The 23,841-nt window shown below is 38.2% G+C and overlaps 1 protein-coding gene across 1 annotated transcript in view; it reads left to right on the top strand.

Moving 5' to 3' along the window:
• Positions 1–23,841, top strand: part of COL15A1 (collagen type XV alpha 1 chain) — a 223,946-nt gene that overhangs the window by 98,016 nt on the left and 102,089 nt on the right. Inside the window, exons 8-12 of the mRNA XM_043975517.1 lie at positions 2,806–2,943; positions 11,707–11,760; positions 15,123–15,200; positions 16,919–17,041; positions 20,901–21,026. Coding sequence (XP_043831452.1) covers positions 2,806–2,943; positions 11,707–11,760; positions 15,123–15,200; positions 16,919–17,041; positions 20,901–21,026 — 519 coding nt within the window. The remainder of the gene's footprint in view (positions 1–2,805; positions 2,944–11,706; positions 11,761–15,122; positions 15,201–16,918; positions 17,042–20,900; positions 21,027–23,841) is intronic.

The following is a 23,841-nucleotide window of genomic DNA, read 5'->3' on the forward strand; positions in this document are numbered from 1 at the left end:
CCTCATTTACTGATTCCAACCTTAAGAGTGAATTTTTATTTTTATTTATTTATTTTTAAAATAATAATAAACATTTTTATTTGAAGTTTTGAGTTCCAAATTCTATCCTTCCTTCCCTCCCTTCCTCTAACACTCCCTGATGTGCTAAGCAATCAGATTTAGGTTAAACATGTGTAATTATGTAAAATATTACCATATTAGTCATTTTGTACAAGAAAATTGAATGTAAGAAAAAATGCAAGAAAGTGAAAAATAACATGCTTCAGTCTGTGTTCCATCAATATCAGTTCTTTCTTTGGAGGTGGATAGTATGCTTCATCATTAGTCCTTTGGGATTATCTTGAATCATTGTACTGCTGAGAATAGTCAAGTCATTCACAGTTCTTCACTAAACAATATTGCTATCTCTGTGCACAATGTTCTCCTGATTCTGCTCACTTCACTATACATCAGTTCATACAAGTCTTTCCAGGCTTTTCTGAAATCATTCTTCTCGTCATTTCTTATAGCACAATAATATCCCATCACAATTATATACCACAGTTTGTTTAGCCACTCCCCAATTGATAGGCATTCCTTTGATTTCCAATTCTTAGCCACCACAAAAAGAGCTGATATAAATATTTTGTATAAATAAGTCTTTTTCTCTTTTTGGGAATGAATAGTGACTTAATATATTAAGTATACCATCACCAAAAAAAATTATGTCTATTTGCCCATACTTCCCTTAATAACTTACTCTGATGCTTCCTCATGATCTTCCTCATCAGGCAAATAACAATTTTAGCCAGATTTGTAATTTCACGTATACTTGAATTTAGCCATTATAGATTCATATAAATGACTAATAATTTAATTTCTGAGCATAAATTTCCCTCCATCAGACTTCATATAAAACTTTACTTTCTAATGAACTTATCATCTGTTGTGGATTATAGTTATCTGTGTTTGTGTCCTCCCCTCTTCCTAACTCCAAGCCATTGGAACCATGAATATGTATTATCTTTTGGGGGGAGGGTCTAGGACCTGGATTCCATTGTTATAGGTTTCCCTGGTAAGTGAACTCCTGAACTCCCTTTACCAATACAGATAAGCAACCGTTCTGCAATTTAGGGTATTAAAGAGTTTCCTGAGACACTGAGAGATTCATTGATTTGTCTAGCATCATATAGCCTCTGTGCGTGTGTGTGTGCGTGTGTGTGTGTGTGTGTGTGTACATGTATGTGGTGGGGGGGGCAGCGGTAGGATTTGAATTTAGGTCCTTTTGCCTCTTCCCACTTTCTTCCACTATACTCCACTGCCTCTCAACCAAATTAGCTCATTTTAAACAGGGCAGGGGACTTGAGCCAGCTGGCAGACTTGACTAATCAGCCATAGGCTTACCAATGAGCAATTGATTACCATGAGATTTATTCAACTCAGTTAATACCAATGCCTCCCACACAAAAATAACAATTCAGAATTGTCAGTTCACTTATCCATGTTATTATAAATGCACAAGCAGACCCATTGAACAAACAGTCAAGTATTCCATTGCTTCACAGCTGGCCTTGAATTTTTAGAAATCAACAATAAATGGTCCACTTTGTAGCAACACAAAGACTGAACTTGAATATATCTTTCAATATTTCTATGTATTCAGAACAGATGATAATGCCTGTGGTTTCCTTCTTAAAGGAGATGTGAGGATAAAGTGAAAATAGTGCTATCATCAAAATGGAAATTGCTAGATATGCCCCATACTAATTTCATTACCACAGTGACTGACACACAGTGAGTACTTACTAAATGCTGGCTGACTTTTCTTGACTTGCAATCATGGCAACTTATACTTCAGTATGACATTGGATCTATCTCATCAATGTAGGTACTCCATTTCAAGATACAATTCACAATCGATCTATACCTACCCATCCGATGTGACTCTTGTCTATGTCCCATGTAAATCAGAAACTTGTTCCCCATAAAAACATAAGCAGAATGAATCACAGTTATAAAGACGAGTGCACATTTTTTTATTCTTCCCAGCAACTTCGTTATATGCAATTGCATGGGAAATCTCAAGAGATGTGTAAGAGAAGAGTATTGAAGCAGTTGGAAGGGGAGGTTGTACAGTCCCTTGATCAGTCAGGTTAGGGTAGATTAACTCCCTGCTCCTTGGGTTTACAACAGGATGCTCTTAATTCCAGTTGCACAATACAAATCAGTCTGATATCTCACTCCTTGAAAGCAAACAATGTGGATCTGAAGCAGGAAGCCTCTGGGGATTTTTACAGATAAGAAGATCCATGTAACCCCTCCCCACCCCCAAATTGGCTCAGAGATGTTGGGAAGCCAAGACAGCAGAAAATGATGTCTCCAGAAGACTCAAGAGAAGCCTACTTGGTTTGTGCTTCTATTATTCTCAGGAATGTCTGATTATTCACATATCAGCCAGGTTACCATAAAGTACCTTTGAATTGTTAGACTAGGTTTTCATATAGTTCCTGGAAACTGGAAAAATAAGGGAATTTTCCCAAATAATCATCACCTGCTAATATGCCACAAAGGATCCAGCCAACATACTGGGGGCCTTGACTTAAAATGGATACCACTGGTTATCCCTTACTCTCACTGTGACTGGACTGGACTAAACCATCTTTTTTTTTTTTTTTGGTCAAACCTCTGTGTCACTCTTCTTATACAATTCTATGTAACCCTTAACTTGAATTTGTCACTGATTGTGATATTCCATAACTCGCATCCATACAGCATGGCAACATGCTAAACAAGATAAGTGATGGCAATTACTTCTTTTTTTTCCAGGATACAACAAATGAAGAAGGTTTGACAGGAACACAAGCACCTACCAGATCTCCTAGAAAAGAAGATGAAAACAACCTTCCAACTTATGGTCCGAGTCAGCCTATGCCAACAGTACAACCTGAAAAAGATGATATCTTGGTAAGGAACATCAAATACTTCCTCTGGCTAGTGTTCAAAAAATAAAAAGCATATATTTCTTTCTCTCTGTGTCTGTCTGTCTGTCTCTGTCTCTCTCTGTATACTTATATAACACATGTAAAGATATGTGTAAACATATTATATAGAAAGATATTTGTATATATATATATGCATACATACAGTTACATGGGTGTGTCTATACACATATAATGTATACACATGTATGTCATTTCTGTCATGTCTCTGTGTTTCAGTTCAGTCTAAGACCAGATTTGAACTCAGGAAGATGAATCTTCCTGACTCTAGGTCTGATGCTCTATCCACTGTGCCACCTAAGGCACTCTCTCTCATAGACAAAAGTTACAGGATGGGAGCAATTCCTAGTCTTTTAAAGTTGGCTATCCTCTGCTTATTAAAAAATGTAGTCGGGGCAGCTAGATGGCACAGTGGATAGAGCACCGGCCCTGGAGTCAGGAGTACCTGAGTTCAAATCCGGCCTCAGACACTTAATACTTACTAGCTGTGTGACCCTGGGCAAGTCACTTAACCCCAGTTGCCTCACTAAAAAAAAACAAAAAAATGTAGTCAGCTATATCTTGAGACATATAGCAATCAATCATTCAATCAAGAAATAAGAATTTATTAAGTACCTACTATGTGCCAGCTGGGGATACAAGAAGAGGCTAGAGACAGTCCCTGCCCTCAAGGAGCTCCGGATCTAAGGGGGAAGACAACAAACAAATAAATACATACAAATAAGCTATATATAGGATAATTAGGAAATAATTAACAAAAGGGAAACACTAGAATTAAGAGGATTTTGGAAAAGTTTCATGTAGAAGCCTTAGTTTTAGTTGGGAAGCAGAAAAGCCAGGATGCAGAAATGAGAAGGGAGACCACTCCAGGCATGGGGCACAGCCAGAGAAAATGTCTGGAACAGAGAAATGGAATGTCTTATTCATGGAAGAGCGGAGACCAATGTCACCATGGTGGTATGTGGTGGGGAGTAAGGTGAAAGAAGACTGTAAAGGTAGGAGCAGAGACAGCTTATAAAGGGCTTTGAACACCAAGCATAGGATTTCATATTTGATTCTGGAGGCAGTAGGGAACTACTGGAATTTATTGAATAGGGGGTTTCATGGTTGGACTTGCACTTTAGGGAAATTACATTAGTGGCTAAATAGAGGATAGATTGGAGTGGGGAGAGGCATGAGGCAAATAGAACCACCAGCAGACTCTGGAAATGGTCCAGGCATGAGGTCATGAAGGCCTGCATCAGAGTGGTGGCATATCTAAGTAAATATGAATTAATAGACTCAAGAATCTCAGTTGGAGGGTCCCTCAAAGATCATTTATTCAAACTTCTACTGTCAGTATGAATTATGTCTATTTTGTTACTTAATATTATTTACTTTCATTATTTCCTTTAGAAATAGTAGGCGTGGGGGGGCAGCTAGGTGGTCCAGTGGATAGAGGACCAGCCCTGGATTCAGGAGGACCTGAGTTCAAATCTGACCTCAGACACTTGACACTTACTAGCTATGTGACCCTGGGCAAGTCACTTAACCCTCATTGCCCTGCAAAAAATAAATAAATAAAATAAAATAGTAGGCTTGTGTATCCCTTCTTGGGCAACACTGGCTGAACATGCCTCAGGGATAGGAGGCAGACGGCTCTATACACATGTGATAGGCATTGAATATCTATTTTTTCAAATGAACAAATGAGGGAGCAAATGAATGACATTACTACATTTGAATACCTTCTGAAGAAAGAAAATAGTTGTACAGGCAGTTCTTAGCTTTGAAAATCTGAGTCCCTCATGAACAGGAAACAGTTAACATTTTTGGAGCCCTTGGCATTGTAACTAAAGAAATAAAGGAAACTCAGATGCGAAGGAAAGACCCAACAACAATCAGATTGAAAGGGTGCCAGGGATTCCTTCATGTGGCCGTGTTCACGCTTATTTATTTCTGAACAGTTCATTACAATCTCATTCTCTTGGGTCATTCTACAGTATTGCCTTTTGTGCCATAAGTGGGGAGGTTTGGGAATCATGGACCCAGTAGGTAAGTGTGATTTATCCACGGTGACAAAACTAGTGAGAGGAAGAAATAAAAGTGACAGACAACCTGCATTTCTATTCACAGTTTCCTATTTGACTATGTTCTTCTTCCCAAGGTACATACACAGAACTAAAATCCAAACACCTTTTAAATAACTAGGTCACGGCTAGGAGAAAAAATAGAGACATTTTTCTCCTTTAGGTGTTATAATCTCTCTTCTCTACTTCCTGACATTTCCTTTTAGGGCATACCTGTTAAAAAAAATTAAAAAACAAACAAACAGGTCTCCATTTATGCTTATTAAGAAAGATATTTTATTTAACTTAAATTGATCAATCAACTAATGAGATTCTATTTTAATATTTTAATTCTTAAAAAAAAACCCACAACATTTTCTTCTCAATATTCTGCTGCAATGGATTAAGCTGACCTCAGAGTTAGGAAGATCTGGGATCAATTCTTGCCTCAGAAACTTGCTGGCAAGTCACTTCACTTTTCACTGCTATAGGGAACTCTGTAAGATTATCAATCTCACAGAAGATCCAGAACTGCAAATTATAAAGAAGTCCCTCAGCAGAAGAGAGCTCCCGTAAAGATGAAACCAAAGATCCAATCGCCCTAAAGGAATTCTTCATAAAACACATTCTGTTCATGGACCCTGATGTTACATAACTCATTCGTTCCATTTCTAAGGACAAATTTCAGACTTTTTAACAAGTGCATAAGAAAAAAAGCTTCTTTTTTAGTTTGAGCACTATTCTTTCTCAACCTGTGTTGCTCTATCATTGACTAAAAGTAATCTATGAAAGCTATAGTTCATGGAACATGCATAAAACTTTTATTTGAAAATAACTGTATTTCAATTATGCAAAAGTAGTAAAGGAAGCACATATGACTATTTAATAATGTTTTTTGATTATCAGGTACATGTTGGATTACCTTCTTCCAGGCCTTGACTTAGCCACAGTTATACTTTTGCCAAGCAATTTGGTTGTGGCATTAAGTTCTCAACTCTCTTGTGTGTCTAGTACCATAAAAGGATTTTACAGTAACGAAAATCTAATCCTGTTAGCAGGCAAATTACCTCCAGCAGTAATGAAAAACATTAATTTGCAAGGACATGTTTTCTGTTGTGTTGGTGAAGTGCTATATGAATGGGCTAATGAAAAAGCAAAAAGATAGGTCACATTAAGGTCAAGGTATTGGTAAGAATGAATGCAATGAGCAACCCCAATCACTTAAGAATGCATAGAAATTCAAACGTTGCTCTTTCTGTACCTCAATTTCTATTCAAAGCCTTTTTTATCCAACTGATTCTTTCCCTTTGATGTGTGCAAAATGACTAAACACTGCCTCTATCACAGAGAATTTATATCTTGAATGCAAGGTACAGGAACCTGTAGAAAATAACAAAGAGTGGGGAGGATAGAAATGCAGGCCCATCAATATATTGATCTGGTTTGCTAGACTATACTTCTTTGCTTCAAGCCAGGGATGAGGCAGGGAGGGTGGAGGGAAGAGGGAGGGAAAGTTTGGGAAGTGAGAATGTAAGATCTTGGAGGACATACTTTGATTGATGTAAACAGAAAGCATTTTTAATGGGGGAAAAAAGAAATTCAAGAACATGGAATTTTGAACTAGATGTCTTTTAGACCTCTTAAATTCAATGTGTCTAAAAGAGAACTTCCTATCTTTCCCCCCAAACCCTCCCCTAACTTTCCTATTACTGTCAAGGGTACCACCAGTCTCTCAGATACCCAGGTTCAATGCCTAGTTGACATTCTCAACTCCTCACTCCCTCTTACCCCCTATACCCAATCTATTGCTAAAGCCTGTTGATTTTACCTCCATAACATCTTTTGGGTATGCCCCCTCCCCCTTCTGACACTGCCATCATTCTGGTACAAGTCATCCTTATCTCATACCTGGACAAATGCAATAAATAATCTGCTGGGCCCTGCCACAAGTTTCTCTCCACTCCAGGTACCAAAATTTTAAAGAAGATTTTAAAGAGCAGGTCTGACCATGTTCCCACCCCACCTACTCAGTAAACTCCAATGGCCCCCAGTTACCTCTGGGACTAAATATAAAATCCTCATTCAAAGACTTTCATAACCCCACCCCCAGTTTTCCAGTCTTCTTACACTCTAATTCCTCCCATCATACTCTGCAATCAAGAGACACTGTTCTCCTTGGTGTTCTTTGAGCAAGACACTGGCTATACCCCAAGCCTGGATTTCTCTGCCTCGTCTCCCTGGCTTCTTTCAAGATTCAGGGAAAATACCATCTTCTATAAGAAGCCTTTTCCCTAGTCTCCTTGAGATCAGGGATTCTCTTTTGCCTTTCTTTGTATTCCCAGAACTTGGCAGAGTGCCCAGCACATCATAGGTACTTAATAAATGTTTATTGGCTAAAGAGTGATCAATCTAAGGTACAGGGGCAGCTAGATGGCGCAGTGGTTAAAGCACCAGCCCTGGATTCAGGAGTACCTGAGTTCAAATCCGGCCTCAGATACTTGACACTTACTAGCTGTGTGACTCTGGGCAAGTCACTTAACCCCCATTGCCTAAAAAAAAAAAAAAAAAAAGAATCTAAGGTACAGTAGCCAGACTTCATAATGAACAAGAGAATGGTATAAGGCGCCTGTCTCTGTCAAATGCCAGGCTAGTGGCTTACATGCTTACAAACACTCTCAGAGAGAATCAAATTAGTGGACTTTCTCCACATTGAGAAATAAAGCCCCAATTCAAAGATACTTTTTGTTGCTATTTTTCAAGAGTAAGGAATACAGTCTCTAAACATGGCAGAACAAGTAGCCCCCTTCCATTGGTGACTAACCTTTTTCAGCCTAGGTTTCTTCCTTTGAAAAATAAGCATCATAATAACCATAGTACCTATCTCATAGGGTTGTGACAAGGCTCAAATGAGATCATGTATATTTAGCACTAGGTAAAGTCACTTCTTGTTTTTATTATTAACTGTTCCAGCACAAGGGTAGTTTTTAGCACCAAATCCTTAAAATTATAAAGGAAGAGAACTGAGGTATGATCCTCTAGAGTCATGTGGTGTGGTGTGTAACAAAGGAAAAGTCAGAGTGACAATTTCTGGGTAATTAATAATTTATTAATTATGGCTAGCAAATAATTAATAGATTGGTGTTCATTGGCTTTCTCTCATAAACCAAAGATGAACCTTGGGTTACAATGAATGCTTAAAAAGCCTTTGGCAAAAAGGATGTACCTGAGGATGGAAATCAGCTCTGATGGGTTAACCATCCATGAAAGGGTTGATGAGAAAATGGGCTGAAAGCCTTCAGCTCTTCAGCTTTCCAGATAGCTGCCTCCAGCTATCTGGAAAAAGGCATCCATTTCTACCTAGTCAGTGACCAATGAACAAGTGTGGGGTGAGAAGTCTACCTAGATAAGATTCTCTAGGAAAGGTCTTCTAGTTGGGTGAGATCCCACTCAAGATGGAAAAGCATGTTCCCTAAGGATTTGGACAATCTCATCCACCAGCAATTTCCTTCAGATATTGGCTGAATAACCTATAGGGGCTGGTTTCTGAATGAAGAAATCGGAAGGGGAAAACTTAATCTTAATTTAATATTTGGTTATTAATATAAAAGAAAAATAATAATAATTTCTCTAAGGTCCTAGTCTTTACCTTGATTGTCCTGAAAAACAAAACAAATAAATCAATAATGTAGTTGTTAAAATGTTTGGATTCACCAAAACATGAAATACAGACAATTCAGAGGGCTTCTTTATTTTGGGAGGAAGGAACAAAGCATCAGCCTAGGATCAGGAGAATTGGCATCTAGTCTCTCCTTTGCCACAGCTCTAACTTGACCTAGGGAAAATCAATTTACCTCAGTTTTTTTTCACCTGTAAAATCAGGTGACCTCTAACATCCAAATTCTAATATTCTATGATTCTATAAGCCAAATAAATATTAATGCAGAACAAAGACAGCATCAAAGTACTGCTTTATTCTGTGATATGTTCTGGTTGTATTGATGCACAAATTTTCATTAAATTCCTGGCAGAATAGAATTATCTGGGGGCATTTCTGATGGTTTCTTCAAGATGAAGGATTTAGCTTAGTCAACAGGGTGCTTTAAATAACTTAGGGCTAAGGATATAAAAATGAATTTGGTGAAGGTGAGGGAATTTGTACAGCCCTTACCTAACCCAGTGCCTGCCATACCATAGATGCTTAATAAGTGCTTGTCGATAGATTGATCGTATACTTATGTAGATAACAAACTGACAAAACTAACAATAGTCAGTATAATATTGAATAAATCAATTGCCCATTTTCAGAGCTTAAGGCTATACATTTTCAAGTAAGAAGTATATGGGAGATATAGGTGAAGGGTTGCTCAGAAACAGAAAAATCAGGAAAAGGATTAAGAATAGAACCCAACAAAAGGAACAAAGAGTGGTGGTCAGCACAGGGAAGTGGTCACTACTCTGCTCTGAGTTCTCAAGTATTCCTGCCCATTGTTGATGATGTATCATGTGAGTAAAGGTGCCAGGAATTTCATTGTTCCACACTCCCTATTCAGGTGACTAGCTAGGTCTTCTGCTAATCCGGGATTCATCTTTCCCTAAAATTCTTTTCTATGGATATATGTCAATATAGTGATTCTGTTATATGGATCTATACTGAAGAGAGCACACAAAGTCTAATTCTCACTCCAAAGTATGCAATCATTTCTGAGTTATATTCTTATGCAGTCATGGACTTAGAGCTGAAAGGGACCTAAGAAACTATCTCTAGCACTCTCATTTTCAGATGAGGAAACAGATCCAGAGATTAAGTGGTTTGCCCATTTATGGTTTTATTTTGTATTCTCTCCAGCCGTCTATCACTCCCCCCCCCCACTATCCCACCCCAAGATATTCCTTTAGTCAAATGTAAGATTGTGGAAGGAATTGTTAAAGTTAGGCATTTGTTAATCAGGGCAGCTATGTGGCTTAGTAGATGGAGCTCTAGGTTTAGAATAAGGAAGACGAGTTCAAATCCAGCCTCAGGCACTTAATCGCTTTGTAACCCTAAGCAAATCACTTAACCCTGTTTGCTCAGTTACTCATCTGTAAAATGAACTGGAGAAGGAAATGGCAAACCACTCCAAGATCTTTGCCAAGAAAACCCCAAATGGGGTCATGAAGAGACAGATATAACCAAACAACAGATATTTTGGGGGGGGGGTGTTTTTTTTTAGTGAGGCAAAAAGGGGTTAAGTGACTTGACCAGGGTCACACAGCTAGTAAGTGTTAAGTGTCTGAGGTCGGATTTGAACTCAGGTGCTCCTGACTCCAGGGCCAGTGCTCTATCCACTGCGCCACCTAGCTGCCCCAACAAATATTTGTTAATCAGTCTTCACTGGACCCTGCCTAATCAGCCGTATGGAATAAGAAGCTCACTATGGACCCATTGAATCCTTTGAACTCAGGCTTTAAATTTCTATTCTATTGTCTCAATAATTTTCTATCTATAGAAATTAGAGTTACTGCCATCAATGTGATTCATACAACAGTGTAAATGCATTAGTGTATTGGTAATATTTTCAGGAATTTCTACAATGCAGGTATTTAGAACCTGGTTTTACTAAGCCAACATTTAACACCAAGTCTAGCACATAGTAGACAGACTCTTTCCATAGCCACAATGCTCTCCTAGAGAGTTTAAGTTGAAAAATATATATATATATATTGACCATTGAGAGGTTTTCTGGTATGGTACAAAAAAGGTTGGATTTGAAGGTAGAAAGAATAATGATAATAAATAACTAGTGGGGGCAGCTAGGTGGAGCAGTGGATAGAGCACCGGCCCTGGAGTCAGGAGTACCTGAGTTCAAATCCGGCCTCAGACACTTAACACTTACTAGCTGTGTGACCCTGGGCAAGTCACTTAACCCCAATTGCCTCACTAAAAAAAACCAAAACAAACAAACAAAAAAAACTAGTAGTGTATAGTGTTGTATGATCTCTCATTTGAACTTTGCAAACAACTTTGTAAAGAAATATTATCATCTCTGTTTTACGGATAAGGAAACTGAGGCTGAGCAAGGTTAAGTGACTTGCCCAGTATTACAAAGCTAATAAGAATGTGAGGCAAAAATTGAGTTTAGGTCTTCCTGACTTCAAGTTCAGAGCTCTAGGCGCCTGAAATCCTAGGTTATTAGCCTTAGAGTTGGAAGGGACGCAAAAAGTCATGTAATTCAAACTCTTCCTTTTACAGTTGGGGAAACCTGAAGCCCAGGGATGATAAATGATGCTACAAATTTCTGAAGATTGGGTTGGATCACACTTAATGTGACCTCAGTTTAGCCTCTTCACCACCTTTAATGACAATTTCATCAACCATAAATTGGGGATAATAATTCTTGCATGGTCTATTTATCAGGATTGTGGTGAGCAAATTGCTTTGCAAATCATAAAGTACAATATAAATTGAAGCTGTTGTTATTATTATGCTTTCTTGGCCCCAAATGACCTCCATGTAACTTAACTGCTCTGATTCTCCTAAGGGTGACATTCTAGAGGAATGAGGTACTTACTGTTACCTCTTCTTCTACATGAAAATCTGACCTGAAATTTTATCTGTCTTATCCAACTAATTAGGACTACAGAGATTAATGAACATTCAGTTGGGTTGAATTCAACATTTTAATAAAGCTATTTGATTTTAGGGTGAAAGAGGACAAGCAGGACCAAAAGGAGAGGCTGGCTCTAAAGGGGAAGAGGTATGTATGTATGTATGTTCAGAGCTGGTATTGAAAAATGAAGTTGCTTTGAGTTTATTGCCTTGAGCTTTTTAAAATATCAATTTAGGGGCAGCTAGGTGGCACAGTGGATAGAACACTGGCCCTGGAGTCAGGAGTACCTGAGTTCAAATCCAGCCTCAGACACTTAACACTTACTAGCTGTGTGACCCTGGGCAAGTCATTTAACCCCAATTGCCTCACTAAAAAATAAATAAATAAAATATCAATTTAATCAACTCCATCCAGTTTCATAATAGAATAGTGATTCAGGAGAGGAGTTAAGTAGAACAAAGAAGAAATGGGATGACAACATCTTTGTGTAACTAATTTAGTCACTCACTGAAACAATGGTTAGGAGGGCTTTCTGGATGAGTTTCTGTAAAAGATTTTTAGAATGGGAAGAGGACTTGATCAGTTTCTCCTACCCATTTCAATTCCTGTAGTTGGTGGCAAATACCTCTCTAAATGAGAGATTTATGTTATAATTTAGTGTCTGCCCTGGAGAAGGGAACAGGAGCAAAGCCACACAAGACTTAAATGTCAAAAATAGATGGATGGGGGAAGCTAGGTGGTGCAGTAGATAGAGCCCTGGAGTCAGGAGGACCTGAGTTCAAATCCAGCCTCAGACACTTAACACTTACTAGCTGTGTGACCCTGGGCAAGTCACTTAACCCCAATTGCCTCACTAAAAAAAAATAGATGGATGGATGGATGGATGGAGATAAAGCTAGGGATAGGGATAGATAGATAGATAGATAGATAGATAGATAGATAGATAGATAGATAGATAGATAGATAGATAGATAGATAGATGATAGATATAAGTATAGATATTATAGATATAGATATATTAGAGGGTGTTCTTTAAAATTGTCAGGAGAGGGTAAGGTTAGATTGGGACAATGATTCAGCAGCATGCTTAAGATGGTTTCCCAGTTCCCTTTTGTAAAGAAGTTATATCTCAGTGGTTCATAGCCCATTCTGGTTAAGGATGATGATTGGTGGGGAGGGAGGTATTATCTATTTCCTCTGATTTCGGACCTACACTTTGGGATCTCTGAGCACAGCAACTGCTTGAGTGAAATGAGAGTACGAAAAGGGGATGTTTCCTCATTTCCTCAAGGTCAGATAACAAGGGGTATATGGAGCATCTGCTCTGTGATCCCAGGTGCTCTGAGATGTTTGGGCCCAGACAGACACATATCTATGAAGTTAAGATTGAGGGAAAAGAGGGAAACCTCAGCTGATTTCTGGAGTGCAAACAGAAAGAAAGCAAGAAGCAATTAACACCGCAGGACAACCAATTAATATGAACAGAAGGGCTTTCCCAGGAGTGCTGCCTCTTAAATTGTCTGGTCAGTGCCTGGAGACTGTTCTTGGGTTGTTCTCTCAAGTGAGAATCAAAGGACAGAGTGGAAATAAACTAATACACTAAAATCCCAACAAGGGGGTTGGGAGGAGAAAGGCCTCAATGCTTAACATAGCAATATAGAAATGTGTGTATGCATATGTATTCTCACAAGCAATATAATTTCATTTGCATTCTTCAGTGAGGAAGGATAATACTTGCAATTACAAAATTCTAAGAAGCAAACATTTTCTTATACACATAATTAGAAGGGTCATGAAACCACAAACCAGACACTACAAAATGAAGCTCAGCAGTCATAATTAAATGGGCCCAAAAAAGATACCCCCCAAAAGTAAAACAAACAAGGTAAAATTAAACAGGCAAAAATTTTAAGTGCAGCATTTAGATTCAAATCATCAATTGTACATGTACAGGATGGACAACAGAGGCCTATAAGCCAGTGTCTCATAGAACTTTAGTGAGTCATCAACATTTGGTCCATTTGTTGGGGGCAGCTAGGTGGCACAGTAGATAAAGCACCGGCCCTGGATTCAGGAGGATCTGAGTTCAAATATGGCCTCAGACACTTGACACTTACTAGCTGTGTAACCCTGGGCAAGTCAACCCTCACTGCCCTGCAAAAAATTTTTTAAAAGTCCATTTGTAAGTAGGGGTCTTATTTCTCTGGGGAAAAACACGCATTCCAAATTCTAAGGATAAAAGCAGTGAAGAGGTTACCTGATTATCCTGCCAAAACCTACTTCACCCATAATGTAGCTGACTGTATTGAACTAATGATGTTAGCCTGACTCCAGCAGGATGGTATCAGAAAGCAAAGAGGAGGAGGAATGATTCTAATATAGCTAGATTTCTAGATAGCCTTTGTCAAGGTTTCACCCTAAAAAAGCAGAAAAAGTCAGGGCAGCTAGATGGCACAATAAATAAAGCACTGGCCCTGGACTCAGGAGAATCTGAGTTCAGACCTGGCCTCAGACATTTGATGCGTACTAGCCGTGGGACCCTGGGCAAGTCACTTAACCCTCATTGTCCCCCTCATCCCCCCAAAAAGCAGAAAAAGGAATAGAGCTGCTTTCTCCCTTTCTCTGGTAAATAGCTCACGCTGGCCAATATTTTTAAATGGATGAAGTTGGTCATTGTTACCGTTTCAGCCTTCCTGTATGCTCTTGCTTATTAACACAAATGAATCTCTAACTGGTAGAAATCCAAGCAGTATAATGTAAGCAATGTGAAAGAAAAAAAAAAGTTATGTGGTACAAGATTTGGGAAGTTAAGGGACTACCATGAAAGCAGCTCTCAATCCATATTATCTCTTATGAATGGCCCTAAAGCATTCTGAGATAATTTTTTTTTATCCATTCTCCTTTCTGTATTCTTTTCAAATGAGCATTTGGAAGAGTTAGTGATCATAAGGGCCAGTGCCAGGTTTGAGAGAAGACAGTCAAGTAGGCAAAATTGACAAAACTTAGGAGAGATTCTTTTTAAAAATTTTTTTCTCAGTTATTTTTCTCCCACCCTCCCTTCCCTCTCCCTTCCCTCTGCTAGCAAGCAAGTTGATATAGGTTATACATTACAATCATGTTAAACATATTTCTACATTAATCAGAACAAAAGGGAAAAATGCAAGAAAGAATAAACACGAATTTTAACAAAAAAAGCAAAAATAGTATGCTTCAGTCTGCATTCAGACTCTTAGGAGAGATTCTTGCGTGAGGATCTGTAATATCCCCAACAAAATTAGTTGCTTTTTGAAAATGGATAAAGTGGGGCAGCTAGGTGTCCTGAATTCAGGAGGACCTAAGTTCAAATCTGACCTCAGACACTTGGCACTTACTAGCTGTGTAACCCTGGGCAAGTCACTTAACCCCCATTGCCTGCAAAAACAAAACAAAACAAAACAAAAACAAAACAAAAAGAGAGAGACTGCGAAAGTGGAAGAAGTCTAAACTCGGTTGACTTTGCTTCCCTTTAGGGTGATCCTGCTGAAGGGCAGCCAGGTCTTCCTGGACTTCCAGGTTCCCCTGGACCATCTGGGCCTCCTGAAATTTTGGTGAGGTTCTTATTTGTTTTGTATCCTACAGTGATTTTCATGAAACTAAAAGATGAGAAGAATGAAGAGTTTATCAACTCCATGTATCTGCCTTTAAGACAAGCTAACCTCTTTGAGATTATATTATATCATATTACACCATACTGTATCATATCATATTATATTATATATGAAAGAGAGATACATGGATATATTGATGGATCTATCATATGTGTTCATAGATTTTTGAAACCTTTAATTTTCCTAGAGAAATGTTTTGAGGATGAAATATACTTTTATAAATATATTTGTATATATAAATGCGTATTTTATGCATACTTTGTATTATATATAATCTCTTGGGAACAGTCAATTGTTTCACTTCTTGAAGTCATGTTCATGGAATTCATAATGAAGCTTCAAAGCATCAAACACTTTAGCAAGAAAATCTGATAAGGAAAGGATAATATATTTATCATAAGGGAAATAATTTATTAAAGTCTTTGAGGGAATAAACAACCATGGTAGGGAGATAAGTAGAGAGAGTATTTATTAAGTGCTTACACGAGAACAAGAAGGAAGCATGGCAATAATATATTAAGACTTCCAGATGGCAGAAGATTGACAAGGTTCCACATTAAAGGATACTAGACAAATTAAGTGTGTGGCATTTAAAAAGTTTGAGAGACATCATTTCCGAGTAATTTAATCATTTTCTTAATAATGCCAGCATTTTTAATATAAAGTCAACTCTTGAATGCCAAAGACAATCATGGCAGCGGGGCTCACAGCTTATATGCCCTTAGAAGAGGAGTCTGAGAGTGACCATTGACTCTGATTGGTTTACAATTAATGAGAAGTGGACTTTACAAAGAGAAGTGAGTTCACTCCGCTGAGGGACTGAGAGTGACATCATGTCACTCTTGTACAGAGAGATTATCCTCATGCAGTCCACCCTCAGCCTTAGGTGATCTGGACAAAGAATCTATATCCCCCAATCACGTCTGAGCTAGTTGGGTGGAGTAGCAACAACCAGAATGAGGAGAATGTCAGTTCTACCTTCCATCAGCCCTGTTCTTGAGAGAATGGACTAGGAAATAGGACAAGGGAAAAAACAGCAACTGGGTTCTCCCCAATTTTAATAATTGATTGTTAATATGAGAGCAAAATAATAATTTCTCTCAAGTGGAAATATAAGCAAGAGAATAGAAAGAGCTATAACCATGATTTCTGTGGAAAGTGAAGTATATAACCAGTGAGATTCCCAGTTGTGTGATTTAACTATTCAGTCAAATTCAAATGCCTTCTATTCCATGAAGTCTTCCTCAATAGTTCTTGTAAGTTGGAATCTTCTTCTGGTATTATGTATCATTTTGTCTTTTGCCAGTGAAGGTAAGGTACTCTGATTCAAAACTGCTTCCAGACTTAACTTCTTGGGGGAGGTGTGCGTAGGAGCCAGGTCTTATAATTTAGTAGATCCTCATAGTAGCTCATAGATACTTATTCATATTAGAAGTTTAATAAATAGTGACTGAATAAGAGTTGCCTTCCTTTTAGTGCTTCCAATGGATACTTAAATAAGTAAAATAAAATTAAGTTCTTATTAAAGTTTTTCTTTCTTCTTTAGAGAGTAATTATTGAAATTACCAAAGTTTGTTTCTTTTTCCCCCAGAAACATAATCAATTGTACAAAGTGCTGATTTAAACCCAGTTTTAAGAATGATTTCTCTTGGTCACAGGGTATGATGGAGATTGATGGCTCTGGCTTTGGTTCTGGTTCTGACTCCTATTCTGGCTCTGGTTCTGGTTCCGGTTCTGACTCCAGCTCTGTTCACTTTGAAGGCGGTAGAGAACTGCTAAGAGTAAGTATGATGCCATATTGGACACAAACATGGATTGGCTAAACCAAGCCTTTATGCAGTATTAGTATATGAAAATTTAACTGATAAAAACATGGGACTAATTACCATCAACGTTCCTGTTTCTCACCTCTCACAAACTTCTCTGATGAAGTAGGCTAATTCTTCATGATCTACTCTCTCTCTCCTACTCTCTTACAATCTGGCTTCTTATCCTTCACGCTCTTGTAATAGATATCTCCTGCTCATGACTAAGTCTCATTTTCCTTGGCACCTCTGTAACATTTAACAATGTTCACCCTATCCCCTTATTGAAACTTTATTGGATCCATCATGGTGAAATGGAAGGAACAGTGGATTTTTCTTCAGAGGACCTGGGTTCTAATCCTTACTCTGACAATTAATCCTTACTCTGTGGGCAAGTCACCTATCCTCCCTGTGTGTCAGCTTCCTCATTTTGCAAATGAGAACTCAGTGACCTCTAAGGTCTCTTGTACCTCTAAATCTATGTTCTGATGAGCCCTTTCTCTCTTTCCTTTTATCTGCTGGGATGCTATATTATTCTGGTTTTTCAGGGTGCTGGGTTGTGCAATAGATAGAGTGCTAGACCTAATATAAAGGAGACCCAAATTAAAATGTGGGTGCAGACTAGCTATTTGACTCTGGTCAAGTCACTTAATTATGATCTCCCTCAGTTTCCTCATTTGTAAATGGAGATAAAAATAGCACCTACCTCCCAGGTTTATTTTGAGAATAACATGAGATATTATCTGTGTTTTATAAATCTTGTTTATAGTGTTTAGACAAATAGGTAGATAGAGATGTGTTTATTTCTCTATATAATATTTATTTTATTTAGTTTTATATAAATGGTAGCTATTTTACTACTGTTATTGCTATTAGTAGTAGTAGTAATTACTATTACTATTATTATTACTTTTCTCCTACTCTTTATCTCTTCTTTCTTATGTCTTCTAAATGTAAGTTTTCATCAAGGCTTACTCTTTTGAGTTTTTTTTCTCTATGAACTATCTCATTAACTCAGAATTAAATTATCACCTCAATTCAGACACAACTCTCAAATTTCTCTCTACAATTTTGACTCTTCTCCAGTCCCAGCTTCTAACTAGGGTTCCTTGACATCTGAGAGCTATCCTCCCCTACTCCCTGTTCAGTTGGCTACTGGAACTTATAATGTAAAGTTATTCTCATCTCAGGCACAAGGCTACCCTCTTCACTTTCTGATTATCTATATAGATCCATGGGATAACGGACCTCCATAAGTAACATATAAACATTGACTGTTCCTCACTCATAACCTTCCAACCATTCTTGTGTTCTCAGATATCTAAGATCATTGCTTTCAATGCATGGATCACTCACATCGGGATCTGTCAAAGTAATTGCCCCTTCCCTAGGGCAGTCAGTCTTAGAATCAAAGAATTTGGGTTAGAAAGAACCTCCATGGCCATCTACTGATTATCAACCCTTTACCTTTCTCTCTCCCCACATAGTCACCATGCAAGATCAGGACTTCATCACCTATTGCAAATAACCTTTTGTTCTGCCTGTCTCAGGTCTCTCCCCAATTCCAACCCCTCTTCCACACAATTACTAAAACAATTTTTCTTCAGGACAATGAGGGTTAAGTAACTTGCCCAGGGTCACACAGCTAGTTAGTGTCAAGTGTTTGAGGCTTAATTTGAACTCAGGTCCTCCTGAATCCAGGGTTGGTGCTTTATCTACTGTACCACCTAGCTGCCCCCCTAAAGCAATTTTTCTAAAGGATAGGTCAGATCATGTCACTCCCCTTCTCAGTAAACTCCAGTAGCTCCCTATTACCTCTAGGACCAGATGTAAACTCCTTTGGCATTTAAGGCCATTTACAAATTAGCCCCAATACACTTTTCTGGCTTTTTTGCCATTACTGCCCTTTGAACTCTGTGACCCAGTTTTGTTGTACTAGTCATTCCTCCTACATTATCCCATCTCCCAACTCCTTGCCTTTGCTCTGAGTGTTCTCTCATGCCAGGACAAATAAAAGGTATGTCACCTCTAATCTTGGGATCTCTAGCTCTGTGCAAGAGAAGAGTTTTTGTGCCATTCAAGTGTACAGTTTCAAGTTCAGTTCAAGGTCAAATGGAGAATCTCTGGTTTTGTGCACTTCAAGTTTTACTGTCCACATGAGACTTTTTCTGGTCCCCCCCAGCTGCTAGTGTCTTCCCCAAGGTTGTTTTAGATCTGCTTTGCATGTTATTTTTACATAACTATACATGTGTATGTATTCTCCCCCATTAGAATCCTTGAGAGGACTTTGAGAGTAGGAGTTACTTTCTCTTGTATATACCCCAAGTATCTGACACAAGGTCTGGCACATAGACGATGCTAAATAAATACTTGTCAATCAATTGATATCTCCTGTCTCAGCCTTACTTCAAGTGTTCTCTTTTTCTCTTTAAGGCCTCTATCTCTCCCTTTCTACCCCTATTTCTCATCTGCCTACAAACATACATTAGGTCACCCCTATCCTAAAAAAGGAAAAAAAGCACTATTCCCTTTATCCTACTATGCCTCCAAACTATTCTCCTATTGGTCCTCTCTCCTCTGCTAGAAAGAACAGTCTAATAATAGTTCATTTCTAGGTAGAACTTTAAGGTTTGAAAAGTTTTTATATGCATTATCTCATTTGAGGCTCACATGAACCCAGTGAGGTGGGTGCTATTAGTATTCCTATTGCAATGGAGCACAGGTCAGAGTACAGGCCACTGGTTTCATTGGGATAGGATACTCTTGATCAGGCAATTTCCTTTAGCAATGTTTATTAGCAACTGCTTGGGGTAGTCTTAAAAAGTTGCCTGTAGATCAGTGAGAAGTCAAGTGGCTTACCCAGGTTCACACAGCTAGTATGTATCAGAGGAAAGACCCAATGCCCTCTACCTCATACAGCCAAATCCACAATTCTGCACATTGAGATGATGCTCATAAAGATGACCCTGGGGGGCAGCTAGGTGGCGCAGTGGATAAAGCACTGACCTTGGATTCAGGAGGATCTGAGTTCAAATCTGTTCTCAGACACTTGACACTTACTAGCTGTGTGACCCTGGAAAAGTCACTTAACCCTCATTGCCCTGCAAAAAAAAAAAATTATATGAGATAAAGATGACCCTGAAGCATTACAAACCCTCAACAGCCAAGAAAGGAATACTTCAGCATTCCTTCTGTGTTACTTTACTTCCTAAGGCAAGCAAGTTGACTATTACATTTTAGAAAGATTTAGAAAGATTTTCAATTACAATAGCTAAAACAAAAAAAGAAATGCTGGCTTTTTGAGAGTAAAAATGTAATTAACCAGAACATCCCATTCCCTGACCACTTTGGTTAATTGATTTTCTTTTACTATTCAGTATTCTCTAAAAGCAGCAGCTGGGGGATATGGTGGATAAAGCACTGAGCTTAGAATCAGGAAGACTGGGGCAGCTATGTGGTACAGTAGATAAAGCACTGCCCCTGGATTCAGGAGGACCTGAGTTCAAATCTGGCCTTAGTCACTTGACACTTACTAGCTGTGTGACCCTGGGCAAGTCACTTAACCCTCATTGCCCCATCAAAAAAAAAAATCAGGAAGACTAATCTTAAGTTCAAATTGGGCCTCAGACATTTAATAGATGTGTGACCCTGACCAATTCACTTAACCCTGTTTGCCTTAGTTCCTCATCTGTAAAATGAATTGGAGAAGAAAATGGCAAACCCCTCCAGTATCTTTGCCAAGAAAATCCCAGATGGGGTCACAAAGAATCAGACATGACTGAAATGACTAAACAGCAACTCTCTAATATCAGTTCTGGTTTGTTTGTTTTTTCAGGGCCCTCCTGGACCGCCAGGGCCACCAGGATCACCAGGTCTTCCAGGAGAACCAGGATCTACATTATATATAGGACCCCCTGGTTCACCTGGAGAAGATGGACCATCTGGTGAACCAGGTCCTGCAGTAAGTATTAAAAATCACACATTATTTCTTTGAATTAATTCAGAACCTTAAGCCATTTTTAGATTACTTTGCCCAGTGAAAATAAGGGATAGAGTAGATTATAGTGTCAGTGAAAAAAACATTGTACAGGAAGTTAGTTGATCTAGGTTCAGAATGAAACATAGTCAAGTGTAGGTTGCGTGTGTGTGTGTGTGTTTTTCCTTGACTATATTCATTTGTTATGATGGGTGGGACACTTATTGGAGGAGAGGAGAGTATTAGTGCTAATGATGGCAAAAAAAATTAAGAAGAAAAGAATATCATTTAAGCATTAATAATGCATAGAACAGAAGGAAGTTCTAAGGAACAAACAGACAAGCAGGATATCTTAGAAACTGTCAGATTCATCACATACTTTTTTAAAGATATAAACTATATGTAATAGAGATGCATATATTATATATGTAATCCTCTTTTCCCATTCTTTGTGTATGAAAATGTGTGTGTTTATTAAAATTTATCAAACTCAGAATAAGAAAAATAAAAATCACAATAATAAAATCCAGGTCAATTATAACTATAGCATGTTCTGGATCTGCCAGTTTAGTAACTCTATTAGCGAAGGGAAATATGGTTGGTTTGAAATGACTTTTTCTTGATGAATATATGATGGATCTTTGTGATAACTGCTTCCTTTTCTAAATGTTCCCTAACTATCCCTTTAATACTGTGGTCTATAATTTTTCCAGGAATGGATTAATTGGCCTATAATTTTCAGATTCCATTCTCTTCTATTTTTAGAAAATTGAGATAGTTGTTCTTGTCCATTTTTATAATTATCTGCTATTCTTCATACTTTCTCAGGTATCACTAATATTGGCCTAGTGATTACAACCACCAATTTTTTCAGTACTTTGGGATGTAGTTTTTCTGCGGTGATCAAAGGCAGCTTGCTGCTCTCTTTCTAGTTTTCTACTTGTTCTCTAATTTACTTTGTTATTCAAATTGATATAGCATTTTAAATTTATTGATGAGCTCTTCAAGCCATATGGTACGATTGGAAAGAACTCTGGCCTGGTTCTAGTTCTGTCCCTGACTGACTGGCTATAAAGCATTGCAAAAGTAGCTTCTTTTCTTGGCTTCAGTATCCTTGGGTTCAACGAGATGATTCCCAAACGCTCTGACATTCTAGGATTTCATGTACCTTGAATTAATTCCCTCATTACCAGTTTAGCCCCCTAGATCATTCTTATTGCCTTTCTTTCATTTTGTTTTTTCTTATGTTCCCCTGTTATACAATCTTTAGACTAAGGTCCCTTAGCCAATCCAGAGTGACTTCCTGTCTAGGCATACAACTGTCATATCCCAATTTTCAGATTGGCCAATTCTTAGAATATGAGTATGAATAGTTGCAGGGTTAGTGCTTGCAGTCATAAAGAAATAGGCATTTCCCTCTTGTTATAATACTCCAAATATTGCTAATTGATCAACGAATTGGATTTGTTTCTTCACAAGTGTAATACTGCCTATAATAAATGGGAAGAACTGGAGTAAAAAGGATAAAGTAGGGGCCAGCTAGATGGCACAGTGGATGAAGCACTGGCCCTGGATTCGAGAGGACCTGGGTTCAAAGCCAACCTCAGATACTTGACACTTACTAGTTGTGTGACCCTGGGCAAGTCACTTAACCCTCATTGCCCTGAAAAAAACAAAATAAAACAAAAAAGGTTTTGTTGGTTTTTTTTTTTCAGGGCAATGAGGGTTAAGTAACTTGCCCAGGGTCACACAGCTAGTATCAAGTGTCTGAGACCAGATTTGAACTCAGGTCCTCCTGAATCCAGAGCCGGTGCTTTATCCACTGTGCCAACTAGCTGCCCTTCCAGTTTAATTTTTAAAAATTTTATTATTTATTGATTTTTACATACTTTGAAAAAAACTGAGTTCTAAATTCCCTGCCTCTAGCCCCTTCCCCACCCATTGAGAAGGCAAACCATAGGATATCAGTTATACATGAGAAATCATATAAAATGTACCCATGTTGCAAAAAGAAAAGCAAGAAGGTGGCACAGTGGATAGAGCACCGGCCCTGGATTCAGGAGGACCCGAGTTCAAATCCAGCCTCAGACACTTGACACTTACTAGCTGTGTGACCCTGGGCAAGTCACTTAACCCCAATTGCCTCACCAAAAAAAAAAAAAAAAGAAAAGAAAAGAAAAATAAGGGGAATGAAAAAGCATACTTCAATTTGCAGTTAGGAGTTTGCTCTCTGGAGGTAAATAGCAACTTTTTTCATGAGTCCTTCAGAATTGTCTTGGATCATTGTATTGACCAGAGTAGCTAAGTCTTTTCACAGTTGATCATCATTACAATATTGCTACTGTGTACACTGTTCTTCTGGTTCTTCTCACTTCACTTTGCATTCGTTCATATAACTCTTCCTGGTGTGTTTTTTTCTGAAACCATCCTTCTTATTGGATTTTCCATCACAATCGTATACCACAACTTGAAATTCCAGTTTCAAAATTTTACTTGTCTCTCCACATATTTTTTTTTCTTCTCTTTGGCTTTGGTGTTTATCCAGCTTATTCTGAATTCTCAAATTGTTAATCCTAGCGTAAACCATCATATCAATTGTTCCTTCCTATTTATATGGCAAAACACTGTCTTAGTAGGATCTCTAAAGTTTATCCATACTGATTCTCTTACTTTTTAGAGCAACCACGTTCTGTACAGCTCTCAGCTCATTCTAACCTTCTAAAATAACCTCCTCCTCTTTGACCCTTTTTAATTAGAACTGATGATCCATTTTTTTATACCAACAACACATACTGGTACT

The sequence above is a fragment of the Dromiciops gliroides genome, chromosome 1 (assembly GCF_019393635.1).
Source record: "Dromiciops gliroides isolate mDroGli1 chromosome 1, mDroGli1.pri, whole genome shotgun sequence".
NCBI lineage: Eukaryota > Metazoa > Chordata > Mammalia > Microbiotheria > Microbiotheriidae > Dromiciops > Dromiciops gliroides.